This window comes from Saccostrea cucullata, unplaced genomic scaffold (genome assembly GCF_032062105.1).
Source record: "Saccostrea cucullata isolate Sc308-1 unplaced genomic scaffold, CSIRO_AGI_Scuc_v1 ctg593, whole genome shotgun sequence".
Taxonomy (NCBI): domain Eukaryota; kingdom Metazoa; phylum Mollusca; class Bivalvia; order Ostreida; family Ostreidae; genus Saccostrea; species Saccostrea cuccullata.
In genome coordinates this window covers 187,382-211,789 of record NW_026927738.1, presented here as the reverse complement: position 1 = coordinate 211,789, position 24,408 = coordinate 187,382, and the positions used below count along the sequence as shown (strand labels likewise).

The 24,408-nt window shown below is 31.6% G+C and overlaps 1 protein-coding gene across 1 annotated transcript; it reads left to right on the top strand.

Moving 5' to 3' along the window:
- The first annotated feature begins 14,104 nt into the window (after nt 1–14,104).
- Nucleotides 14,105–21,300, top strand: LOC134275416 (cytochrome P450 27C1-like). The gene is made up of 10 exons (XM_062757700.1): nt 14,105–14,210; nt 15,685–16,053; nt 17,580–17,770; nt 17,879–18,069; nt 18,177–18,377; nt 18,501–18,673; nt 19,388–19,551; nt 19,669–19,747; nt 19,878–20,078; nt 20,200–21,300. Exons 2-10 carry the CDS (start codon nt 15,778–15,780, stop codon nt 20,305–20,307), a joined length of 1,584 nt encoding a protein of 527 aa, XP_062613684.1. The 5' UTR covers nt 14,105–14,210; nt 15,685–15,777; the 3' UTR covers nt 20,308–21,300.
- The last annotated feature ends 3,108 nt before the right edge of the window (nt 21,301–24,408 follow it).

Genomic DNA, 24,408 nt, shown 5'->3' with positions numbered 1-24,408 from the left:
GGTGTATATTTTCTTTATGAGTTTCTGACAAAAGAAAACTTTAATTTTGTTGTAAAATATTATTTATACAAAATACCATGATATTACGTGTCCCACTTGCATAATATAATGCTATAAGGAATATTAATATAAATATAATCATAAACAAAAAAGGTTGACTCCAAATTCATTGAAATACGAAACAATAAATAAAACCTTCTTAATATCTCCACCAGTGTATTTTTTTAAAAACACAATTAAGGAGATTGGATGATCAATAATTTGTCAATAAATCCACCTAAAAATATAATATATGAATTTGGAGCCATAATCTATTACTTAGAGGAGAAATTAACAACACTAGCTTTACTTTCAAATTTTAATGCATTTAATCATTAATCATTTTTTTCACGAAGTCCGTCTTTTACTGGTGGTTTGTATTATCTAAAAATGTTATCTGTTATTTGAAATTGCATATTTGAAGAAATGAGAGATTTCCAAATTCTCATTCACAATTTACACATTGAATAATAAAACGAAATAAACTAACCTAAAATTTGTTGAAAAACATTTTTGATGCGGTTATTACGGAAGCCCTGGAGGGACATTGACTTACTTGTTATGACTTATTTGTTATAACTTTATTTGTTTTGACTTATTTGTTGTGAATGTTTCATTAAACTAAGTGTAAGAAAGCTATTGAAAACCTGTTGCTTGGCTTACTTTTTTGATAAAAATGATACTTAGTCCTATTTTAACTGTGGTTTTTTATTAACAAATTGTAGTTTAACGTCCATTGTAGTTGCGATTTCTAAAGTAAATATTCTTTTTGTTGTTATTACTTAATTCTTATTTTCTAAAAGTTATTACATAATTATTATATGTAACTTCCAGTTTGCATTATGATTGACAAACTGACAATCACTGCTATTTTATTTTGTCGTTAGTAATAAATTCAAGGACTTTTTTCTGAAACTATACGTTGCCTTCATCTTTCACACAACTTTTTGTAAACTAAACTTGTCATAACAAATTCAAAATAACAAGAAATCAAAGTTAATTCATAAGACCTAAGTCAAAACACATAAGAACTAAGTCAAAACACATAAGAACTAAGTCAAAACACATAAGAACTAAGTCAAAACACATAGGAAATAAGTCAATATCTATCAAGGACGTTCGTAATTAACAGATAAAAATTTAGTAATCACATCAGTTTTGTACGTTTAACTACAAGACTAATATAAATCGTTCTCAATAGCTTACCTACACTTAGTTAGAACTAACAAAAAAAATCTCAAAACAAATAAGTCAAAACAAAAAAGTTATAACAAATAAGTCATAACAAGTAAGTCAATGTCCCTCCAGGGCTTCCGTAGGTTATAGAACTTTTAGAACATTTTTAGAACATTTCTTCATCATAATTGTCTGGTAGTGATATTCATTTTCCTCTCTTGATAGAAATATATAACGTTTTAACTATCTTGCTCTTTGAGCCAACTGCAGAAACTTTCAGCCAGCTTCATATGCATCATTTGGTATCTTTGCATTAAATAATATATCAAATCGTTTAGTGTTGAAAGTGTGAAGTATGATTTTGCACCGATTATTCAGTACGAACGGTAACATACTTAACAATCAGTCCATCAGCAGTATCGTGTGTTATTGACACATATCAACGTGAAATACTGCTGAATGGCAGTTTCTATTTCTTTTTAAAAAAATGAAAATGATTTCCCCTCATCTTGATATTCTCTCGTCTAGTCTTCAATTTTTCGTTTAATTTGACATTCGAATCGAAATCTGTTTCATGTTTTACGTCATATTTTACATATATCATTAATGTTAACTGATAAATGATGTATTTTTCAAATGATTCTAGCATGTAAAACAAAAATTTTTGACAGAAATTTTGAAAAAGATAATTTTTGGGGTATCAAAGCATGAGCACACATAAGAAGTTCTTATCGATCTGAAAACTCTGAATGAAACCACACGTAGTCTCGTCATCATGAGAAGAAAAATGGGGTTTCTGGAATAAAATTTGATAAAAATCGGCTTGGAGTCATTGAAGTGTATGTTGATGGTTACGTTATGCACACATGTCATAAAATGGAGTGCTAATTGATCAGATTGTACAAACATTAGCCACGAATATATAGGCCAATTACTTTTTCTAATTTCAAAACGAAGAAATCACGAACGCCTCCATTATATACAAGATGAACGTTTCCGATCACTTATCAGGTCATGTTTTGACGTAACAAAATGCTGCTTTTACGTACGCAGTGAATGAAAAAGTTCTTCAAACTCATCATTTTCCAAAAGCTTTGCACTTGATTGATTTTTATAATAGATTTTCATACATGTAAAGCAATTGATGGGTTCGTAGGTGGCAAGTGTATCATATATGAATGTTCTGTAACTATTAAAAATGATTCGGGGAGAGATTTATAAAAATGCTTCTGTCTAGTTTTTTATGAAGTCAGTTTGTTGATAAATAAACCAGAAGATAATGTTTGATCAACTTATGACGAAATCAATATCACGTTTTGTACTCTTAAAACTGTCTATCATTTTAATAAAAAGTATCGACAATAGCCCATAATATATTTATGTTAAGAAATACCACACATATAAAGAATATAAGAAAATGATGTTTTTTTTTCGTATGAATTCTAGAATATGTACAGAAAGTAACAACGTCCAGTTATTGAATGTGGTCTTTTAAAAACAAAATATTTTTATCCAACATCATAATGCATTCGGAAATGCTATTTTTATTTAAAAAAAAAAACATACAGTATGCACGATATTTATAATTATAAATCTTCGGAATATTGGCTACGGAATCGTTGCCAGAACATATGATAAAAAGTTGATTATTTGCTTGTCGCGTGTCAGTCTTCTCTTTGATCTAGTTGTAAGCAGCTGTGATCTTGTTCCTTGTATTAACAAACGCCTCATTTCATTACAGGTATCCAGCTCGTTCAGAGGAATACAAGAATGTCATATCATAAGAAATTTTGCAAATTTCTTTTGAAGGCTAAGCAATTGTCTTTTGCATGAACTGTACAGTATACAAAAGCCTACACTAGTAAGTATCAACTTTAAAAATATAAATTCACAATTCCACTATCTCTTAAACTCAGGATAATTATCTCAAGATTATGAGAAATTATCTGAAACGAAAATTGTCTAGTAATTACGAGAAAAGACATCGTATCTACGATAAAAGATCTCGTTACTGTGAGAAAAGATCTCCTAAATACGGGAAAAGATATCGTTTTTACGGGGAAAATATCTCGTAATTTCAAGACAATTTACCCTTTAAAACGAAAAGAGTTTCATTCTCTGTAACTTTATTTTTAATAACGGGGTGAGGGGGAATTTAAGTTCCATTAATGTAAGATTTTCTCATATGTCTTTAACTTGGCGTTTGAACAAGGGTTCGGCTAAAAATTATACTCAGAAATACAGGCTCCTTATACCAAAAGATAACGAATCTTTAATTTATGAGAAATGCGTGTATTCTCCGTCAATTATAACTAATTGCCATTCGTATATTACGTTTGTTTAAAGTTTACAATTTGGATACAAATTGTTTAGTAAAAGTACATGCCTAGCGTAGTTCTACTTTACTATATACATGGGAAACTTCTAAGCTTCAAAAACGTCCAAACCGATTGCACATAATTATGTAACGAGGAACTTTTTCCAAGAAATAATAATCTCGTCAATCATAATATTTAACTCTTATTTTTGATACTTTATTCTTTCAATAGTCCGAAACAGTCCTGTATATAGTTTTGTAATTTCTGTTAAATGAGTCCCATTTTGACGTCCGTAACCACAATCGGCCTTTTGGTTTCATTGCACTGAAAGGTAAATAAAATATCAGAAATTCGAGTTAGATTATGGTTAATAATAAGATACCATTTTTAAAGCTGAAAAAAAAATTCAAGAAATAATAATACGTACCCGAAGTGAGCGACGTAAGTAGAAATTTTTTAAAACGCTTGGATCTATAGTTCTCTGCTCTAATTTATCTGTCCGATTTTCTCAAGCAGATAGCTACAGTTCTGCAGTAAAATCTGATGAATACCCTTTCTTTGAAATCCTTAGAATAAGAAGTTTTGAAAAAACTATTCACTTGGCTCAATTTTCTGTGGTATTTTCTCGTAAATACGAATAATTTTTATTGTACTTCCATATACGAAACAAATTTTTTTTGGAATTACGAGAAAATTTTTCTAATGATTATGATTTTCTTGTTATTGTGAGAAAGTTTTTACTAGATACTAAATATGCTGTCGTTATTATTGAATGAAACCATTGTAATTTTAATTCAAAATAGGCATTGATGGTGCATTAAGTAAACTTTTGATTAATTATTTAAATTCGGTTTCAATTTAAAAAGAGAGAGGTTAAGTTTAATGAGAGCAATATGAATCATTGTAACTGAATACCAATGTCTGATTATCAAAGGTCCTTGAAAAATTAATTGATGCTGTGATATATTTTAAGACAATGCATTATTCACTTAAAGACAAATCTGTTAAAACTGCATTACGTTTTAAACTGGTAGCACCTGCTCCATTGTCGCTGTCTTCGAAAACAAACTCCTACGTTCTTGACCCTAGTGAAAGTGCAACAATTAAATCATGATTAAGAAATCTGTGTTAATTATGTTAAAGTAAAAATAATCTTTAAAAATTAAAGTTGTATCGTTTATGTTTATGATTCTTTATTGAATAACTTCAAGTCGCAAGGTTCATCAGTATAATCAAAATAAACATAGATATGAATACATGGCGGTAATCTGGCGGGGGTGGGGGAAGAAATTCTAATGTCTATCTGTCAGACTCCCCAACAAATAAAGAATGTATTCTAAATTCTCCAATAATACGTGAAAAAATAACTTTTATACATAATATACCTTTAGCTTATTCATTATTTCTTAATACCATTGCATGCAGAATGAATACAATAAATTTTTTATGTTACTTCAGCAAACTTGAGAGAAATCATTGGTTTGCTACTAATTAATATTTTTTTTTTACTTGTACTGTCTTAATAAAATAAAATTAATGATAAATCACGCAGATGAACTGATCTTACTTGTAGGATTCTTTAATTCCTTAAAATACTTTCACATGTGAATTAAAATATATATTCACACATATCTGTTATAAAAAGTAAAGATAATAAAAATCTCAAACAATTGTATATAACAATATTTGTGAAAGAACCTTTAAGTTAGATAACTGTTCAGAATGTAAAAAGTATATAAAATTTTAATTTTGGAAAAAAGTTTACCTGTAAAATAAATTATTCTGGAAACATGAAGTGATTTCTATTTAAAAACAACACTTTTAGAAAATCAAGTGAAAATAGCAAATTAAAAAATAAACGTAAGAAAAGTTTTTGCGTTGGTAAATCAAACCTGAAATTTAAAAAAAGAAATGCAACTAAAGTTCTGTTTGGGCCTCTGGAGTATGGAAAGTCAAAGTGCTCAAAATTTCACCTGCAATTTACCTAAATGTACATAAGTAAACCTTTTTTGTAGATTGTTAATCATTATTTCAGAATTTGCCAAATGTTTTATCAAAATTGGTTAACTGTAACTTTCTAACCTAACATGCCATTGCATCGTTGCATCATTGACAAATAATGAAAGTTCAATCTATATTTCGATGAAACGAATCGTAACTCTACCAGTTACATGTAAACATCAATATTATCTGCATTTGCATTTTACACTGTACACATGGCAGTTAAAAAAGAACTTATTGCTTACATATGTACATTTAAAGATTTACAGAATTTGACTTTTGAACCCTTTGGCTTTCCATATCAATGAATGTACTACGAATATAATCCCTTTCGCTTCAAATGACAAGAAGAAATCACTGACTCAGAATATGCTGTAATTAGTAAAAGAGTTGGAGAAATGGTTGTTATAGAAATAATATTTCGGAAAATAAACGTTTAAAATCATTTTAGAAAGCTAGTTTCCGTCTGCTCGTGAAACCAAATTGGAAATACACTGATCACTAATATATAGTTTTACTTTTTACTGATTTTCTTTGAAAATGCCATTATTCAAATATGAAAGTATGCATCATTGTTGACAGGACATAATCTTGTTCGTTAAATCTCCTAGGAAAGGACATTACAAAAAATTGACATGTGCCTCATCATTGAAAAGACACAACCTTTACTCGATTCAGGATTCATTGATCAGAAATTGAAAAAGTTGTAATGCTTCAACGAGAAATGTTAAAGTGTGAATATTCCTTCAAAACCTTATTAATATATTTCTATTTAAGAAAACATTTTTTGAAATAATATGTACGATTTGTAATACCAGTAGTAATGCTAAAAAAGATATGAAACCATTACAATAATTGTATCACAGTTTCAATGAAGAGTAATGGCATTTGTTTATTGTAAGACATAAGCATATGACGCTGTATCGCCCACCCCATAGTTTTTTCTTTTAAATATGCTAGCATCAATTTCAGATAATACACTCGAGAAATTCATCTGAGAAACAGAACAACATCCGGTAAAGCAGGTATCTCTATTCAGCATCAATTCAAGTTTAACAAGGTCCTCCGTAATGACAGGAAACTTGCACCGTGTGCAGACAATTTTGAATAGCAGACGATCCTTGCAATGACGTTTTACTAGCAAATATGAATAATCGAAGACGAGGGGGGTATATGGGCGATTTCAAATGACTCCGTAGGTTCCTTCGAGTACATCTTATTCAATGTGTAAAGCTGTCTAAATATGGATATTTCGATGTTTTTTCATACCTATTCCTATATTTGGAATTCTTTATTTATGTATGTTTAAGTCCTTGTCATGATCTACTGGTCTTATATTGTTTGTTCGCATTGTGACAACTGATGTATTACCTAATGAGATCATCAAATTAAGTCATTTGTCAAAGACATTTTTACTAATTATACATGTATTTTGCCTGGAAATGCTTATCGTAAACGAATGGTAATTAGTATCTAGTCATTACACAGAGGTGGAAGTTTCCTTTTTGATGTTAGCATATTCAATTACTGTAAGGTCATACATTAGCTATTGTTGTCTTTTCTGTGGGCGTTTAAAGAATCGAAAACATAAAATTGTCACTTAAATTAACTGCTAGGTGATATCAAACGTTTTGCAAGAAATATTTTGAAAAAAAAAGAAATGGAATGAATAATGGAGTTTTTGAAGGTAAGAGTCCTTATACACATGTAAATCTCTGAAGATCCTTATGACTCCGGGTTTAATAATTTGTGTCACGCCTTGCCTTTATCTGAAAACCTCAACCATATGACTGTAAGGGAGGATATATGAAGCACTCTTGGAAAGGGTCAGAAAGCAATGACGTCTGAGAACGCACTTGGAAGTAAGGTAGAAAATCTTATCCCTTCAATTTATTTCTCCCTTCATTCAACACTTTGAAGAATTAGAAAAGATACGCAAAAACTATTCAATCCTGTGTACAAACACACATCAGACTAAATTGGAAATTAACCCGAATTCTGGAAATATATTTCTCTGACGTTATAAAATATATCAATTTTATATCCTAGGATTGAGATCGAACCAAAAAATAGCTATTTTTATCGGAACTGGAGCACACAGACAGTATTATGGAAGTAAAAGATAAACTTCTGCGCGCTGTCACTTTTTGCGTCCCAATGTGCTCTGTTAAACCACAGATAGCAAAAAGCCCTTGTAAAATGAAGCTTGAGGTGTTATTGATGATCTTACAGGTCTAGGTTATCCAAGAAATTTTTGGTGCATGTTTATATAGGAGCCGTTTTAAACCAGTGTGTAAGAAAGATTATCGTTTGTAGCTGAAAAAGAAGGGAAATGTAATTAAACTAGTAAGTGTAGTGATAGATCTTGTCACCCTGTGTATACTTGAAGCGTTGATCCTTATTTCGTAACTGTAGTTCAAGCTACCATGATATTAAATGCTTAATAGTCTTATTCAATGTAAGTAATTTATTTAAACCCATGAATATCAAGACAGTTAAAGAATCCACAAACAAAATGAATTAAATATCTTTTACATATCTATGTTACAAAAAGTTTTAAAAAGCTAGATTCAAATATCATATTACGGTTTCCTTAAAAAATACGACTAACTTACTTTTTAATGATAAAGCTTGATTTACTTATTTTTGCATGTACTCTTGAGTGTAAAAAAAAGCTTTATCAAATTGTTATTGAATTTTTAAAAATAATTAAAAATTTGGCAAATTTTGAAAATATAATTGCTGCAATATAGTTCAGCAAAAACAAGAACAAAATAAGATTCCTCCTCCTTCCAACGAGCCAATATGAAAACGTCTTTGTAATCAAGTTATTCTGGCAAGAAAATAATAAAGTACAGTTATCTAAATTTGATAGAGTGCAAGAAATATAGTTAATGAAGTGCAAGCTAAACTTAATTAACAACTTCTAACGATACAAGGTTATTAGGATACCATTTCATATGCATTTAATGAATTATGCTTTGCGTAGAATATACAGAAGTAAGATTTGATGGAAGGTAATGTATACCGGTAATTGTTCATATTAATAAAAATTGAAGTTTGGCGAAGCTTTAATTGGACTGGAAGTATATAAAAAATTGAAAATAAGATAATAAAGCATTTTAAAATAACCTTAATTTTAAAAGAGCACAGTCATGTAGAGTTAAAGTGCTGTCTTGAAGTTCGCTTTCGATAATTCTCTGCCTAATACTATTTCCAAAAACTGATTAAAAGTTTTCGAAAATAATTCTTACTTAACATCAAAGGAGGTCCTTATAATGTCCTTGCTAAAATTAAATGTATCATTTACATGTATTCAAGTCTCTCTCTATATATATTCTTTAAAAATCAAGAGTATATGCAAAAGTTATATGTACTTAAGTTCCACAATTAAACTTTCCATTAATTTTTAGTAAATACACAAACATGCAATTTATTTCTTGAATAAAATGTCAATTAAAGTTATTCTCTCAAAAACATAGCTATGAATAATTTAAAAGTTTACAAACTTTAAAACGGTATTTATAAATAAAAAAAAAATCATAAGTTCATTACCTATTTGTGCTATGTCAGTTGAAGAAAATTCAAAAAAATTTATTTACTTTTCAAAAGATCACACCCTATCAATGAATGTAAAAGGAAACATTTAGCAACACTTTATGCGACATAGTGAAAACACCCATATATATTCATTGGCTGAAAGAGAAGAAGCAATCACGAAAAATTTTTGTAGATATGTACCTGCGAACCTTAATAATACAAAGGTACAATTCTGAGATTTTATTCTTGAATTTTTTTGTGACGGATAAAACTGGAGGCGAATAGTGCACGAACCTTTTAAATATGAACTTTAATGAAAATTGTCATGTTATTATTATTTCATTACTCATGTATACAATTACTCAGTGAAATCAGTTTTAAAAATTCTCTTGATTTCAGGTTTCAATATTAGAAAACAAACAAGATACAAAGTGGGGAAGAAGATGTACAGAGGAATCAATTTCGTTGATCTTTTAACGGTTATTGATACAACACAGAACGAGAAAGGTTTGACTACCAAGAAACCCCTCCTGTAATAGTTTCATCTGCTTTTGGTTATGATATACGTACAAGATTTTGATTTAAGAATATTTTTTTTAACAAATAAAGTATGATATTTCATATGAGACTGTTCTAAATAAACACTAAGTTAATATATAAGCTTGTAAATAAATTAATTGAAAATTTTGGAATGCACATCGTTAAAAAGTTATATCAGATTTAAGTACACAACACCACAGATTAAAAACAGAAGTTGTTTTAAAATTTTACTGAGTAGATTAGAAAATATTATAAATTCAGCAAAATGGAGAAATTGATATTGCTTTATTAAAGGAGTTGCACTTTTTAGTGAGTTTTGTACTTCGTTTAAATTTTATATAGTTAGAGGATGCTCTTATTTATTTGAATTAAATACAAAATACTATACCTTATTGTTTTTTTTTAATTTGACTTAATATCAAATTTTGTTTCAAAAGTATTTGTTTTTAAAAAGAAGATTATTAGTATGCTCAAACAGATACCAAAATAGTGAAGCAATTTCCTGTTGTTCTGTTTGTTGAGGTACATATGTACCTTTTAGTACTCGATTATTTTGGAATTGGAAAAATGGGATTCGCAGAGGAATGCTTTGTAATAAGTACAAGATTAGAATTATCTCAGCCCCTTTCCACCTCCTATAATACGGTCACACTGAAAGGCTTCGTGTAAATCCCTTTTTTCCCAGAGGTTATCCGGCTGTTGGGTTTATCAATAACTTTATGTTTTCCAGATATTCTGTTTTTCTACAGCAATACTCTCAAAATCGTATTATAGTACAAAACAAACATATATATCTAATTGATATTAGGTACACTTTTTGACCACAAAATCTCTTTCAAATACCTTTTTGCCAAACCTACGAACTTGGGGGGAACAAAAATAACTTCGACCAAACAAAATGTTGGCACTATTTACAAGCGCGCTGTACAAAAAACTTCCAAAGTATTAGATCAGGTTGGAATTATCAGCAGTTATGAATGAGTTCTTTGCTTAGCGGAATCCCTAAATTTGGCTCAGATGGCGTAGACTTATCACAAGAAATTACGTTAAGAAGTACACTGACATAATTCCAAAACAATAAAACAAGGAGGGGATTTCTTTAGCAAAAGAGAAAACAGGTTATTACTGGCGTTCATTACGTTATGCAACCCCCCTTACAACCACTAGAGTCATAGCATACGGTACCATGTGAACTTTTTGGGGGTGGAGGAGGCGAATTTAAATTTGGATAACAAAAGATAACCTTTTTTCTAAAGCCTAGTACGATTTCGCCCTTTCGATTCTACTGATATGCTGCCAATTTCTTAATAAATCAAACAAGTACAGCTTTTTTTCATTAGTTCAGTAAGTAAATTCCTGCCACAGCAAATGTAGTAATTTTGTGAATGATTTTTCAAAACCCAAATTTTTTCTGTTAAAAAAAGACACTCCAAGTAACATTATCTTACTCTATATACACACCATAATACCATATATGACAAATATGACAACATCGTACTTCGAATATGGTTACGTGCGTACATCAAGGTGAACTTTAGTTCTACTGAAGCAATACAATACATCAAATATGATACTTAGAAAGCCTTTAGAATAATCCACAACTGTCAAAATCGTCTTTCCATATCGTAGAGGACAAAGTTAATTGTTGGTCGAACGTTATTTCACCCCATTCTTGTCAAATATAATAGTCCAATTCGTAGTTATAAACGGAGGATAATACAATCAGGTAAAGCCGTGTCAATTCTCCCACTTGGGTATTTTTCCTCCTTGTTTTTCACAGATTATTCCTGGACTGAGTAGTATTGGACGTTTGCTGCTTTGTTGCTCTAATTAACATTTTTAGGACGTCTAATTTGATACATAAATTTACAAGATTAATCATAAATTTACAAGATTAATTATCTAAGCCTATGTATTGCATGTGATATGCTTCGGACATATTTCCCTGCAACTGTTGCTAAATTGTCGTAAAAGGTATGTATGAGTGAAATTTTTCTGTCAGTTAAACAAACGTCGGAATCTTTCTCGATGTTCGAACTTCTTAAATTTGTATAGATTGTAGAAAAAGTGGCATGTTTTTCTGTCAAACTAAATTTCTGAAGTTGTATTTGAATTATAAAAAAAGTTGCTTCCCTGAATTAATTTCAGTCTAGTTTCAGCATGATATTATATATGAACTATTGACTAAAAGTGATATGTATATCATGTGAACATGTATGTGATCACTGATCACATCCAAACTACACAGAGTACAAGACATAACCTCACGCGCTCTGTACTGTAACTTCCAGTGACCTATCCGGTTAGATGCAGCACCAGATTAACCTCATGTCATCCGGGATTTTTGTTTCTTCAGTCAGCTATATTTTTACAGAAAGTTTATTTTACTAAGTCCTGTTCCCTCATTATGCTGGGTGCAAGGGGAATTGCACACCGTTTTATTTTTGGATCGGAATAAATGGATTTCGATTTAAACAGGTGTCTTGCCCGCTTTTTTCTCTCTTCGTCGACTTTGTTTTCAGGACATGCAAGTGAACGAGTCATGGCATTGAACCGTGTTCTTTTTTTGACGGAACCACGCCGTACCATCATTTTTCCAGATGCAATGCCATATTGGAGGTGGGTGCAAATATGCTTGGTATTTGACACGTATTGTATACCCCCTGAATCAATGAATTGAAACTAAAAAAATCTATTTTCTTTAGAGATTTTTAAAAATTTCTTATATCTTGTTTTCGCTTTCCTCCCAAAAATCAACATATGTAAACAAGAAAACAAATAAATGAATAGGGAAGAAAATAAAAGTGGTAATAAACCCAACAATCTGTTGGGTTTGAATGAAGTATTTCAGAATAATGATCTGTAATGTAGTTCAACAACCTTATTAGATCAAGAAACTCTTAAGTTAACCTTTTCTTCCCCTCACTGTTACATCATGGTATTTTACAAAAGGATTCCTGATTAGGAAAATCTGTTTACTTTGTACAAGTAGCAGACTGACGCAGGATGCTAAATGGTCTGACAAATTAAATATCGTGTCCACTTCAACGCGCGTGTCAGCGCGGCAAACTGGGCTGAAAAGAAATTATACTGGCCATTACGAGCGAAAAACCGCCCCGAGTCATGTGACACAAACACTGGCGAGAGTTTGAACGTGGTTAGGTCATTGAGTGCAACCTTGTACAAGGAATTCTTTGATTCAGTAGGAATACATGCATTGAAGAAATAATGATGAAATTAATTTGTTTTAAAGATCAATAAGTGCTCCTTTAAAGACATTAAACTGTAGGTTTATTCTCTGATGGTCTTTGCAGAAAATCGATATCGCGACAAAATTTTTCTTGATCACAAAAGCGCAGATCGTAATTCACTTACGATGGTACGCTTGTACCTCTTCACCCCACACAATAAAGTATTTCTGTACCCAAGATATCATTAAAATATTTATGCAGCATAAATCTGACTTTCAATTTCTCTATGGAAACAATCACAGCAAATTAGTTTAAGAAAACGCACTCTGCAACCTCGGAGTTGCAATATGTCACACAGATTGACATTTCTTTAATCAAACAAAATTTTTGTTTGCTTAATGAGAAGATGATTGCGGTATATGTTGAAGTTATATTGATTTTAGATTTAACTTGAGTATATATCGTAGAATTGTTGATATTGGATATGAAACTACCGTAAATTACTAAAATAGAGGACATCTCAAGAATTAATGCTGTAGAACATATTCATCTTAATTTTTTTTTTTTTAAATTCCCTAACTCTTTTAATTTTTTTCTTTTAAATTCCATTTCTGAGTTTGTTTATACATTAACAGAATTTCTCAGTTTACGATTAAAGAAAAAAGACCAGTAGAATTTCAAGACTTCATTTAAAAATGTATATTAATTTTATATTTACATTCCTTTGATAATTTTTTATTAATGAATATTTATTAAAATTAATTACTATGTACTTCCGTAAAAAATAATTGTACAGTATACAAAATAAATGCATAATGTATCTATAAGACACTGTAGAATTTAGGCAATAAAAACTCGTCCAGTGCCTTGATTTAAGCATGTTAAATCTTATGTGAAAGGTTTAAAAATATATTTTTCATTCATGTTGATCGCTGGATAATCTTAAGCCCCCACTAGTAAAGAAAGCAGTGGCAAAATGACAAGAATTAAGGCTAACGCTACGTGAATGAGAGATTTTGTCGAAGAAAGAAAAAAATCGGAGTATAAACTCGATTCAACACAGGAAGGTGGATATTTTACTCGCACGAATGCTTATAGAACGACCAATCATATCTGCCACAGCTGACAAAAATATTTCTCTAGCCAATCACGGCACGCCAATGACATTCCATACGTGGCTTTTTTGCCTGTTTACCCTTTTGGCCCTGCCCCATTTCCAACTTATGAATGAGTGAAAAAGGCGCTCGTACGCTATAAATAGACGCCACTGGAGTCTTTGCGTACAGTAAATGTATTTCGTATCGATGAAACGCATGGCGGAGTAACTATCTTCTATTGTGTATTACAGGTGCAATCAGATTTGCTCTATGTAACATTTCTTGTTTTATTTGGATTATTTTTACAGGTAAGATAAATAGGTGAAATTTATATTCTCTGCAATGTGCAGGCATGCTGTGTTTGTGTGAGAGTGCGTGTTTTGGAATTAATTCAATAAATGTAAAGACTAAAACTTTAATTTTTTTGATCTTCACCTTTAATTAGAAAGATCTCGATGATATATTAATGTATTGACCATTGATAAAATATATTAAAAAACAACTTTTGGATGTGACGTTCTAGCGAATTATATATTTTTTTTCTTTACTTGATAAGAAGCATGCTTAGAAAAAAATCTCAGATGCAAAAGTTTGAATTCTTGATAAAATAATTTAAAAAAAATATTATTGCGACAAAAACGTTTTATACTGATAGAAAAATAAAGCTGGCAACGTGAAAAATAATTGAATATTGCATATCAATGAGAGATAGTCTAACAAAGTGAGGGTATTATTTACAAATTGATATTTGTGACTTTAGAATTTACAATGCACGTACTTAAGAGCGATATTGTCAAAGAGAGACAATATTGCCACAAGTTATGCGACCACGGTTCCCTTATCAAAACTATTTATACCAAAAGTTTACCAAGGTGCACTCATGGAGAGGTAAATGAGTAAAAGCAATAAAATGAAAGTTGGATATCTGGAACACATTGTCTCTTCAATGGAATTCTCCCTTGAAAAAGCAAAAAAAGCGAATAAAAAGATTTTTTTTTTCAAAGAATACAAAACTGGAGTGCAAGCTGTTGTTGTTTTTTTTTTCCAAAAAAAATTTGAAGACATAAAATGTTTCAAATATATCGCTATCTTTCGTATTTATAATGAAAACAATAATTTCTATCTAAAGTTTTCTAAACTAAACAGATACTTGAAACATTTTACTGAAAAAAAAATAAGAATTCTGCGTTGTTAGATTATTTTTAACAAAAGGAAGAAAAACCCAATTAATTGAAAGTTCAAAAACTCATATTACTTGAATACATTTGATGACATGCAAAGACAAATATTCGTAACCATAACCTCTCACCTATTGGTCCCAATGAAAATAAACGAATGAAAAGATATATTGCGGTTTTAATGGGTGTATGCAAGTTAGGTTTTAAGCATCATTTACTATTATCGATAAAACATTTATTAAAGTCTTTCTCTGTCACTAAAGAGGTATGTAAAGTTAACACAATTAGGAAGCCGAAAAAAGAACAAGCGACGAAAAAACCACCTTTAGAGTTCATTAACATATATATCTACTTTACACTTAGTTTTTAAATTGTGGTTGCATTATAGACCTGTAAAACTCATATTTACCTTTACCTGCTTATTGCAAACGCTTCGTGCGGAAGCACTGGGGCTATATAAAGCATTTCATTAGCACAGTGTGGCACACGGCTCTCGTACGCCAAACAGAGAGGGAGACCCACTAAGTGTCTCATCTAAACTATGTATCAATGAAAACTGGATTATTTCAAAGTTGACCTCTGCATTTTTTTCTTTTTATTTCAGAATTCATTTCTGTTGGATTTGTTTTGGTATTCATATTTTCACGGAAATTAATCCGTGGAGGAGCAAAGACAAAAAGTATTATAAAGATTGACAATGGCAGAACGTGCAGTGCAAAAACTTTTTTCGAAGAGTGTTGCAGCCAAAAAACTTCTCCAAAGTCAGAAAAGGAAATGTTATACGGGTGTTACTCAAAATGTGTCAGCTGTTAGACTTATTGCTGAAGCTGTTGCAGATCGAACGGACAATACACAAAGTGTGGTAGAACCTAGGACACTTGATGATTTACCGGGACCCCGGGGCTACCCCGTAGTGGGAACAGCCCCGGAATATTTCAGGAAAGCCAATAGGGGACAAATGCACGAAGTGCAGGTAAGTCATTTTCCATTGCATACCTTGTTTCTTCAGCGTTTAATCAACATCTTTTAACATAGAAAAACAAATTATGTTTTCAACAACAAAATGTTGAAAAGGAAAAAGTGAGAAAACTGAACAAAACTAGCCGTAGAAATTAAAAGAAATCTTTGAACCTCTGTGCTGATAATCCATTCAGCTATCTTCCTGAAGTAATGAATGGAATCTAGTAATTGAGGTGATTATCTCGGGGAATTCAACTGAAGCCTAGTTTTGTTGAGGTGAGCGTCGGATCATTGCACCCTTTGACGCCGGGATAGGGTCCCTGTCACGCTGTAATAGTGTTTACATCGCAGGATCTTCTCTGCTGGCCTTTTAACATCTAGGATGTCTGATGAAGTTGTCAGTTGTACTTTGTATTTCAAAGGAGAAAGCATAACCTAGATACATTTTTTGTGCATGTTAGAGTCAAAGATACACAGGAAAGACCCGAGGACTATTTTGCATAGGACATTAATAATACAATGCCTGAAATATTTGTAATCTATTTGCATATGTAGGCATAACCACCCCAAAAATTCTACCAATCCGCAAAAATTTTAATGGATTATTCTTAAAAATTAATTTATACTGTTTAAAAAAGAGGGCGATTCATCTCCATCCACTATCTACGCGTGGGATCATTTCTATGTCTGACCGCAAACAGAATTTATCCATTTATGTTTCTTAACTAACAAGATGTCAGAATTTAAGGGCTAAAGGGAAAACTTTGTGTTTTTTCTGTACACACTTCAGCTGATATTTGAAATCTACTCCTTGACCCCTATACTCCTTTCCCAGTGTACGCGCACCCAGTTTTGTGTATATAGCATGTCACTAAAGATTTTAAAAGGATAGTGACGGTATTGTAAATGTTGCGCAAGAATGTCATCGATTGCTTCGCACATAAGTTGTATATCTTCATTAATTACTAGCTAAGAAGTCAGCAAGTACACCCTCAAGAACGTTGTATTGTTCATAAATGTCAGAGGCTGCAATGTAATAGGATGAATAATTTCTCCTACACTATCAGCAGTAGTTTTCTCTTCTGTTCCTGCATTTATTTTATTTTTTTCGAGATCCGTCTTGAAAATTAACTACCACACGAGTAAAGTTTTATGCTAATTTGTGCCATAAAAATTGTATGCCGAAATATGATCAACTAATTTTTATGTTTATATTACTCCTTAACAGCCGATAAGCACAAAAAAAAATCCGATGGAATGGATATTCTCTAACAAAACAATTCACCACTCTGCAAGTTTTTATGAGATCGAATTTCTTTTGGGGTTATAAATAATGCACATGTTTGTTGTAAATCAGGCCGATTAACTATGTATTAAAGTGTCTGTCAATGATGAATTTCAAATTTAGAAGATTTTTCTGTAGAAAAAAGATAATTTAGAATGTTTTTGCATAAAGAGAAAGTTAATGTCCCGTAAAGAAATACCTCCAGCCTTCAAGCTTCCAAATTCTAATCACAAATATTTTTTTTTAAATTACAGAGACGATTTCACCAAAAATACGGGAAAATGTTTAAAGAAAAACTTGGACCTGTTACCAACGTTTCCATTGCTGATCCAAATCTTGTTGAAGAACTCGTTCGAAAAGAGGGAAAATATCCATTTCGTCCCCCTTACGATTCATGGATTCTGTACAAGAAAATCCGAAATCAAAAAGCTGGCATTATGTCTGCGTAAGTTTTTTTTCTTCCTTGACCTAAATAAAAAATGTCTTTCACTTCTGTTTTATTGATTTATTGTTTCTAACTTTTTCAACTTTTTTAAATATTTGAACTTTGTAGTGTTGGACCAGAATGGCATAAAATGCGTCAGGCAATTAGCAAACTCACCTTAAGGCCGAAAACGGTACCAGAATATATAGATATCATGAATGATGTCTCAGAACTTTTCGTGAACCGAGTACGATTTCTCAGAGACAACGAGGGATCTGTACATAACCTTCCTTCAGAGCTCAATAAATGGGCGTTGGAAAGTAAGTATAGGTTAAATATAAACTTCTCAAACCTCCTTTTGTGTCTTGTGTTGACCTTTCCTTGTACCATATCCAAAAATATTTATAGCGTTTCATCACTTTTGCAGGTACTGCAGGCGTTATTTTGGATAAGAAACTAGGTTGCCTAGAAAATGATGTTGAACCAAGAATAGCCGATTTCATCAATGCTATTGGAAACATGTTCTTGACAGGTCATCAACTGATGGTTTTTGCAGACGTTCACAAAAAACTCAACACCAAACCATGGAGAACCCACGTGAAGTCCTGGGATACCATTTATTCAGTTGGTAAGTTTTGCTTTAAATGTTTTTAAACTCTGCCTTCCAAATGACCGCCTATTTTCATGTATTTTTTCTTTAGAAAAAAGTTTGTTCTTATCTTTCATATCTTGTATTTCATTGTTATTTCAGCCACACAACTGTTCGACAACAAAATTGCAGAAATAAACGAAGCTTTGAAAAACGGCGAATTAGAAAAAGAAAATGCTGTCGGATTCTTGCAACATATGATTTCACATACAAAGCTTAGCATGGACGAGATCCATGTCAATACAACCGAACTTCTTTTAGCAGGAGTTGACACAGTAAGTTCTATATTAAAGTATTTTATATGATCCATATAATTCCAAGAATTGTAAAAGAGTTCGAAGTTTGACACATTTTTGATTGATATGTGACTGCAAAGACATGTCACTTTGCTAAGCAGAATTAAGCTCTTCTGAATGGTACTTGATGGAAATTTATAAATTTGATGGATCGAATTGATAACTATTGGGTGGTCTTGAAGGCTGACCTCTTTATCCTAGACTAAGTTTTTATTAAATGGTATCGAAAACTCTTTCACAGTACAGCTGTGGGTCTTGTTCAGCAAAATTAAGCAGGCACGCATTCCTGTACTATACTGTGGTCGCGGAAGACCGCAGTTGATCCCCAGAGCTTTTGAACATTAGGAGAAACATTTTAATCAAGTGACATCTAGTTAATTCTTTTCATATAAGGTAGCAATGCGGAAAAGATTACTGACAGCAGCACAATGGTTGCAGCAAAATTTATCTGCCAGTAAACTCAATAGCTAGGGAATGCTGTGGTCAATTGATACTGTAATTAGCAATTCAAGTGCTTAAATAGACATTCAATATTTTTTGTACACCACATGGACATGATTTTCATATCAGATCGTCTTTCTCATCTAATGAAAGTATCTACTTTGTCAAAACCATGTATTTTTTTTTTACATACATCAGTTGACCTACTTTTACTGTTTTGCACTTTTTAATATGTTTGTTTCTTTTGTGCAGGTTTCAAAGGCCCTTGGTTTTAGCTTTTACCTTCTTGCAAAAAATCCAAATGCCCAGGCAAGATTACAACATGAAGTCGATACAGTGTGCAAAGGAAAACCATGCAACGCCGAAAATCTCCAAAACATGCCATACTTAAGGGCAGTCATGAAGGAAAGTTTAAGGTAATTTTTTCCTCAGTATTACTTCCACTTTAATAAGTTGAAAAATTAAAGCATTGATATTGGACACACTAATTTTTTATATTGCAAGTTACCTAATATTTAAATTATTTTATTTAGAATGTATCCTGTTATACCAATCAATGCCAGGGTAATGCAAGAAGACACAGTCATAAATGGTCACCTTATACCAAAAAATGTAAGTTTATCACACATATAAATAAAAATTTCTCTGATAAATAGAATAGAAGCTATCTAACCGTTTGTATAATAATTTCAGAATGAATGATTTACAAAAACCCTACTTATAACTTTCTCTTTTTTTGCAGACATGTGTTTTATTGAATGGATATACCATGGGTTACAATGAACAGTATTTTCCGGAGCCAGAAAACTTCAAACCAGAACGGTGGTTGAGGGACTCCGGGAATAAACAGCATCCTTTTGCCATGCTGCCATTCGGATTTGGCAACAGAATGTGTGCTGGTAGACGAATCGCAGAACAAGAATTGTTTCTTACCTTGGTTAAAGTAAGTATAATCATACTATGTTCGATTTCATTTGAAAGATTTGAAAAAAGTTGATAGTCAGAAAAAGAGATGGACATAAATTCAACAATACTAAGCAATTTTTTTAAATTCAATTTTTTAGACAGCACAGTCATTTTGGATGGAATCCACAGGAGAGGAACTTAAAACGACATTACGGACAGTCATCACTCCTGTTGATCAAATTCCTATCCAATTTGTTGACCGATAAGTGAAGAAATCCGAACAAATTCGGACAAAAGACATCTTGTTCCAATATCAAGAGGAAAGTTTCGAAATCCAAAACAAGAAAACTAGTTCTTTAAAAGATTCAGTAGTTTTCTGACATCCCCTGAGGTGACAGTTCTAGGACACGTGGCCAGTGGATGTAATTGCCAGTCTGGAGTAAACGTCATTGTCGAACTGTACATAAACCTCCAATGAACAGAATTCAAGGGTGCTTCTTTTTTACGTGATAGACTCGGATGAGACGGGTACTGATGTGTTGTTTATGTTATGTGTCACGTGATCGTCTTCATTGACTTTTGAACAATGCAAAGTTCATCTAAGAACTCTCTCAATTCTCATGTTCATTATGTTGTCTGTATGACTGTAGCATTCATGTACATTGTATGTAAATCACTTATTTATTAGACGATTCTCTTCAAACGAGTCAGAGTTTCAAGACCATGTGAGCGTCAAGGTATATGTACCACATCTTCGTCAGCGTTATTTTTCTGAATTGAAGAATGATCTAAGCTGGTATTATTCTTAAGTATTCGTTTGAAGAGAAAATACAATTTGAGGTGCAATATTTATTTCGTCAGGTATACAGTGTTGAATGATATTGTATGAAAAGACATTCGTAATCATGATACACTCTTAATATGTGCAATGAACAATTTCATTTATCATAAGAACACACCATACTAAGGGTTCCTACCGGGACATGACTCTGTAAGGGTGTGCCACTCTTTGAAGTCACTTCGTGTGTGAAGTTCACTCACTGACTGTTGTGCTAAAGTTATATATGTCTTCAAAGATTATTGGTGTCAATTCGTCAAGAAGTCGACGATTTTTATTCAAATGATAACTGTTTTAATTGTTAACCTTTATAACTGTAATTTGACATGCATAATAATTTATGAAATGCAATTTATACCTCAATTCTAAACGACACATCTTCTGTCATTTGTTTAATAGAAATAAAAGTGAAAAAACCTTATATGCACGCCTTATCTTTTGAAGTGGAGGGTCACACTGAATATGTATTTGAAGGTTATTGGGTTAAGGGGTACGTGTGAATTCTACATTGAAGTTTCTTGACATGCAATAGACTTTTATTTTGCATACTCTCTTTTTTAAAGACAGTATTATGGCATTTAAAGATTTAAATTAAATTTTTCGTTAATTTTAACCGTTAAAGACGACTCAGTAAATTTGTCATTTACTCACAGAATCCATATTAAAGTAAGGCCTCCACTAGGAAGTGTGTCATGATAGGATCGTTTTACATAGAAATATATAGGAAAAATCTTTGAAAATCTTCCCATATTCACAAAAATATTATGATCAGTGAGGTAGGGTGGGGATGCTTATGTATAACAAGCCAGAATGGTCGCTTCAAATACCGAAGACAGTATTATGGCATTTAAAGATTTAAATTAAATTTTTCATTTTAACCGGGATTTTTATGATTTTTTTTGTGTCATGATAGGATCACCCATATTCACAAAAATATGATCCATTTCTACTTAAGTTTTTGTGATCCATTTCTACTTAAGTTTTTGTTTGACTTTAGTTTGGCTGCAAGTGGGTCGATTGTGAATTGAACATAAAAAACATATACAGTTTATTTTTACATTGCAATAGACGGCTATAAACCATTTTCTATCGTTTATTAAGAACCGACGACTGATATGATTTCTTAAAACTCCAGGTATATAATTCACAGCAGGATTGCAAAACAATGTAAACATTAACCTTGAATTATGCTGAAGTAGTAGTAGGATGTTCTGGCCAACGCATGTAGATAAGTGTATGTAAACACGGGGGTTCAATAAAAGATAAGTATGTGAGGATTTGGTATTAGTAGGGCAAATTTATCGATTTATGAAATGGAATTGCCTAATTACCTTGCACTCCCCACCGAGGTGAAAATTAACATTTACATTTTACAGGTCGAACGGTGCTTATCTGATATGGAAAATGTCCGCTGTACATGATATCCAATACCTTGTGCATGTATATATAAGGATTACTACACGTAAACATTAAAGGGGGAACAAAATTGAAAACGATTTTAGAGAACAGGAAAAAAGATCAGAGTTCCTTAGAGAGTAACATCTAATCCCTCATTTTACATGGAAAATTCAAATGTTGACGGTAGAAAGGTGTATTATGCCTTTCTCAATCCGAGATAAGATTGAATAATTACTCCGGTAATCTGGCGTCGATGCAGTAAATTTCCTCTGAAATATTCGCATATTCAATTTGAAGTTCAGTATTTTTATGCCATAATAATCTTTGATAGGAATCTTTATTTTACTTATAAGACATATTTGAGGAAAATCAACCATAATGTTTTTTTTTTATTTCCCAACATATAAAAATGTAATCTAATGGATGTGAAAGAGGTATTCAAATTTTATAGATGTAACGCATGACCAGCAGAGGGACTAATTGTTATGGCTAAACAAAAAATAACGTTGGGGCACGTTTACATCAGAAATAATAGTGAAAGTAACTCTAAAGATCGTGAAATATTTCACTTGAATGAGTAGGTTATAAACCTTTCACCTTCGTTTGAAAATTTTTGATCACAGGATGCTTCTTATTTTTTTTGCATGGAAATAAAATTTAGGAACATTTAATTCCTTTTCCCCAATGATTAAAATAGTCAAGAAAAGTATAAATAGTTGCTGGTTATCCTAAATTCCAGTTTAAATAAACATTGTAATTGTTAATAACTGGATGTTCAGAATTTAAAATGAAAGATAAAAAACTGCACAAGCACCATATCTGCAAATATTTTTAAGAAACATGTACATGTTGCTATCAGATTATGCTTTCTTACCGGATGAAACAGGAAAACTTTAATTTAAAGCTTGGAACTTATTCAAAGTTCAAAAGTTATTTCCCAAGAGAAAATTATTTCCCACATTAAAAACCCTTTTTTATTGTATAAGTGTCGCCATAGTTATATTTTCTACCAAAGTATACTATGAAAGTGTTAGATAGATATATATCTACACAACTTCAAACGAAACATATAGATAACTGACATAAATAAAGCTTAAAAGTCCGTGGAAATAATACAAATCGGTAGGAGACTTCTAAAATATCAGAGTTGGAATCAGGTGCCATTGAGTGTTAAGCATCCCCTGTCGACAGTTCAAAAACGCCATTTGCTCCTTGTCATGACCGGAAAAACGATAAAATCCTTTGACAATTCAGTGTGTTAGCATGGCCAAATATTGGCTTGAAGTGAGATTGAATTTATCGTTTATCGACCATTGAACTTGAAAAATGATGACTTTAAACGATGCCATTGATATCCTTGCTTTGCCAAATTTCTTGCCAATAGCTTTATAGATAAAGCCTGCACGTAAACTTAAGGTTGATCTTGCGTATCAAATCAATTTTTAGATATAAACCCTATATGCAAGGGATAAGGGTATGTTGCTTTATAAGTAAGGGAAATTGAAGCCATCACTTTAATCATACAGTTGTGCTGGTAAATTATTTCTAAATAATACAGACTCTGTAGTATCTTTTATTCCATGTTCACTATATCTAGACAATAAGTAGGGTGTTGTATAGTTGACGAAGTGCATTTTCTATCATGTTGTATTTTTTTTTCACGAACTACGGTAAGAAATGTTGCGATTAATCAAAGAAGAATTAAAATATACAACTGTTAGATAAATTTTAAATTTACATTCATTATCCCTTTCTTTTTGAAATATAACAGAAATCTACGACGTTCAAATCTCTATAGGACACACGAAACTTTATCATTGCGTGGTAGAATAGGGACTATGTGCAAATTCAATACACTACAAACACCAAAATATATATTGTTTTGACTCAATTAAATAAAAATAAAAAACAGCTATACTGTTAGATTAATTTAAAAATACAGCATTGCGTTTAAAATTAATTTGTCATTTTTTTCTCACAATGTTCATTTGTGTTATTTATTCCATGTCACAAACAGCTTACAGCACATCAGCTTACGTTCTGAAAGGTGCTAAAATCAAAAAAGTAAAAATTAACAAAATTAATAATTATGAAGGGAGAAAATTAAAACAAAATGTCAATGTAAGCATTG

What these genes read in the sequence shown, in the direction of transcription:
- LOC134275416 (XM_062757700.1), top strand. Translation starts at nt 15,778, where the DNA reads ATGGCAGAACGTGCAGTGCAAAAACTTTTTTCGAAGAGTGTTGCAGCC. An exon ending in TTTTAGCAGGAGTTGACACA is followed by an intron (nt 18,674 to 19,387) that starts GTAAGTTCTATA and finishes TCTTTTGTGCAG; the next exon opens with GTTTCAAAGGCCCTTGGTTT. An exon ending in GTCACCTTATACCAAAAAAT is followed by an intron (nt 19,748 to 19,877) that starts GTAAGTTTATCA and finishes CTTTTTTTGCAG; the next exon opens with ACATGTGTTTTATTGAATGG.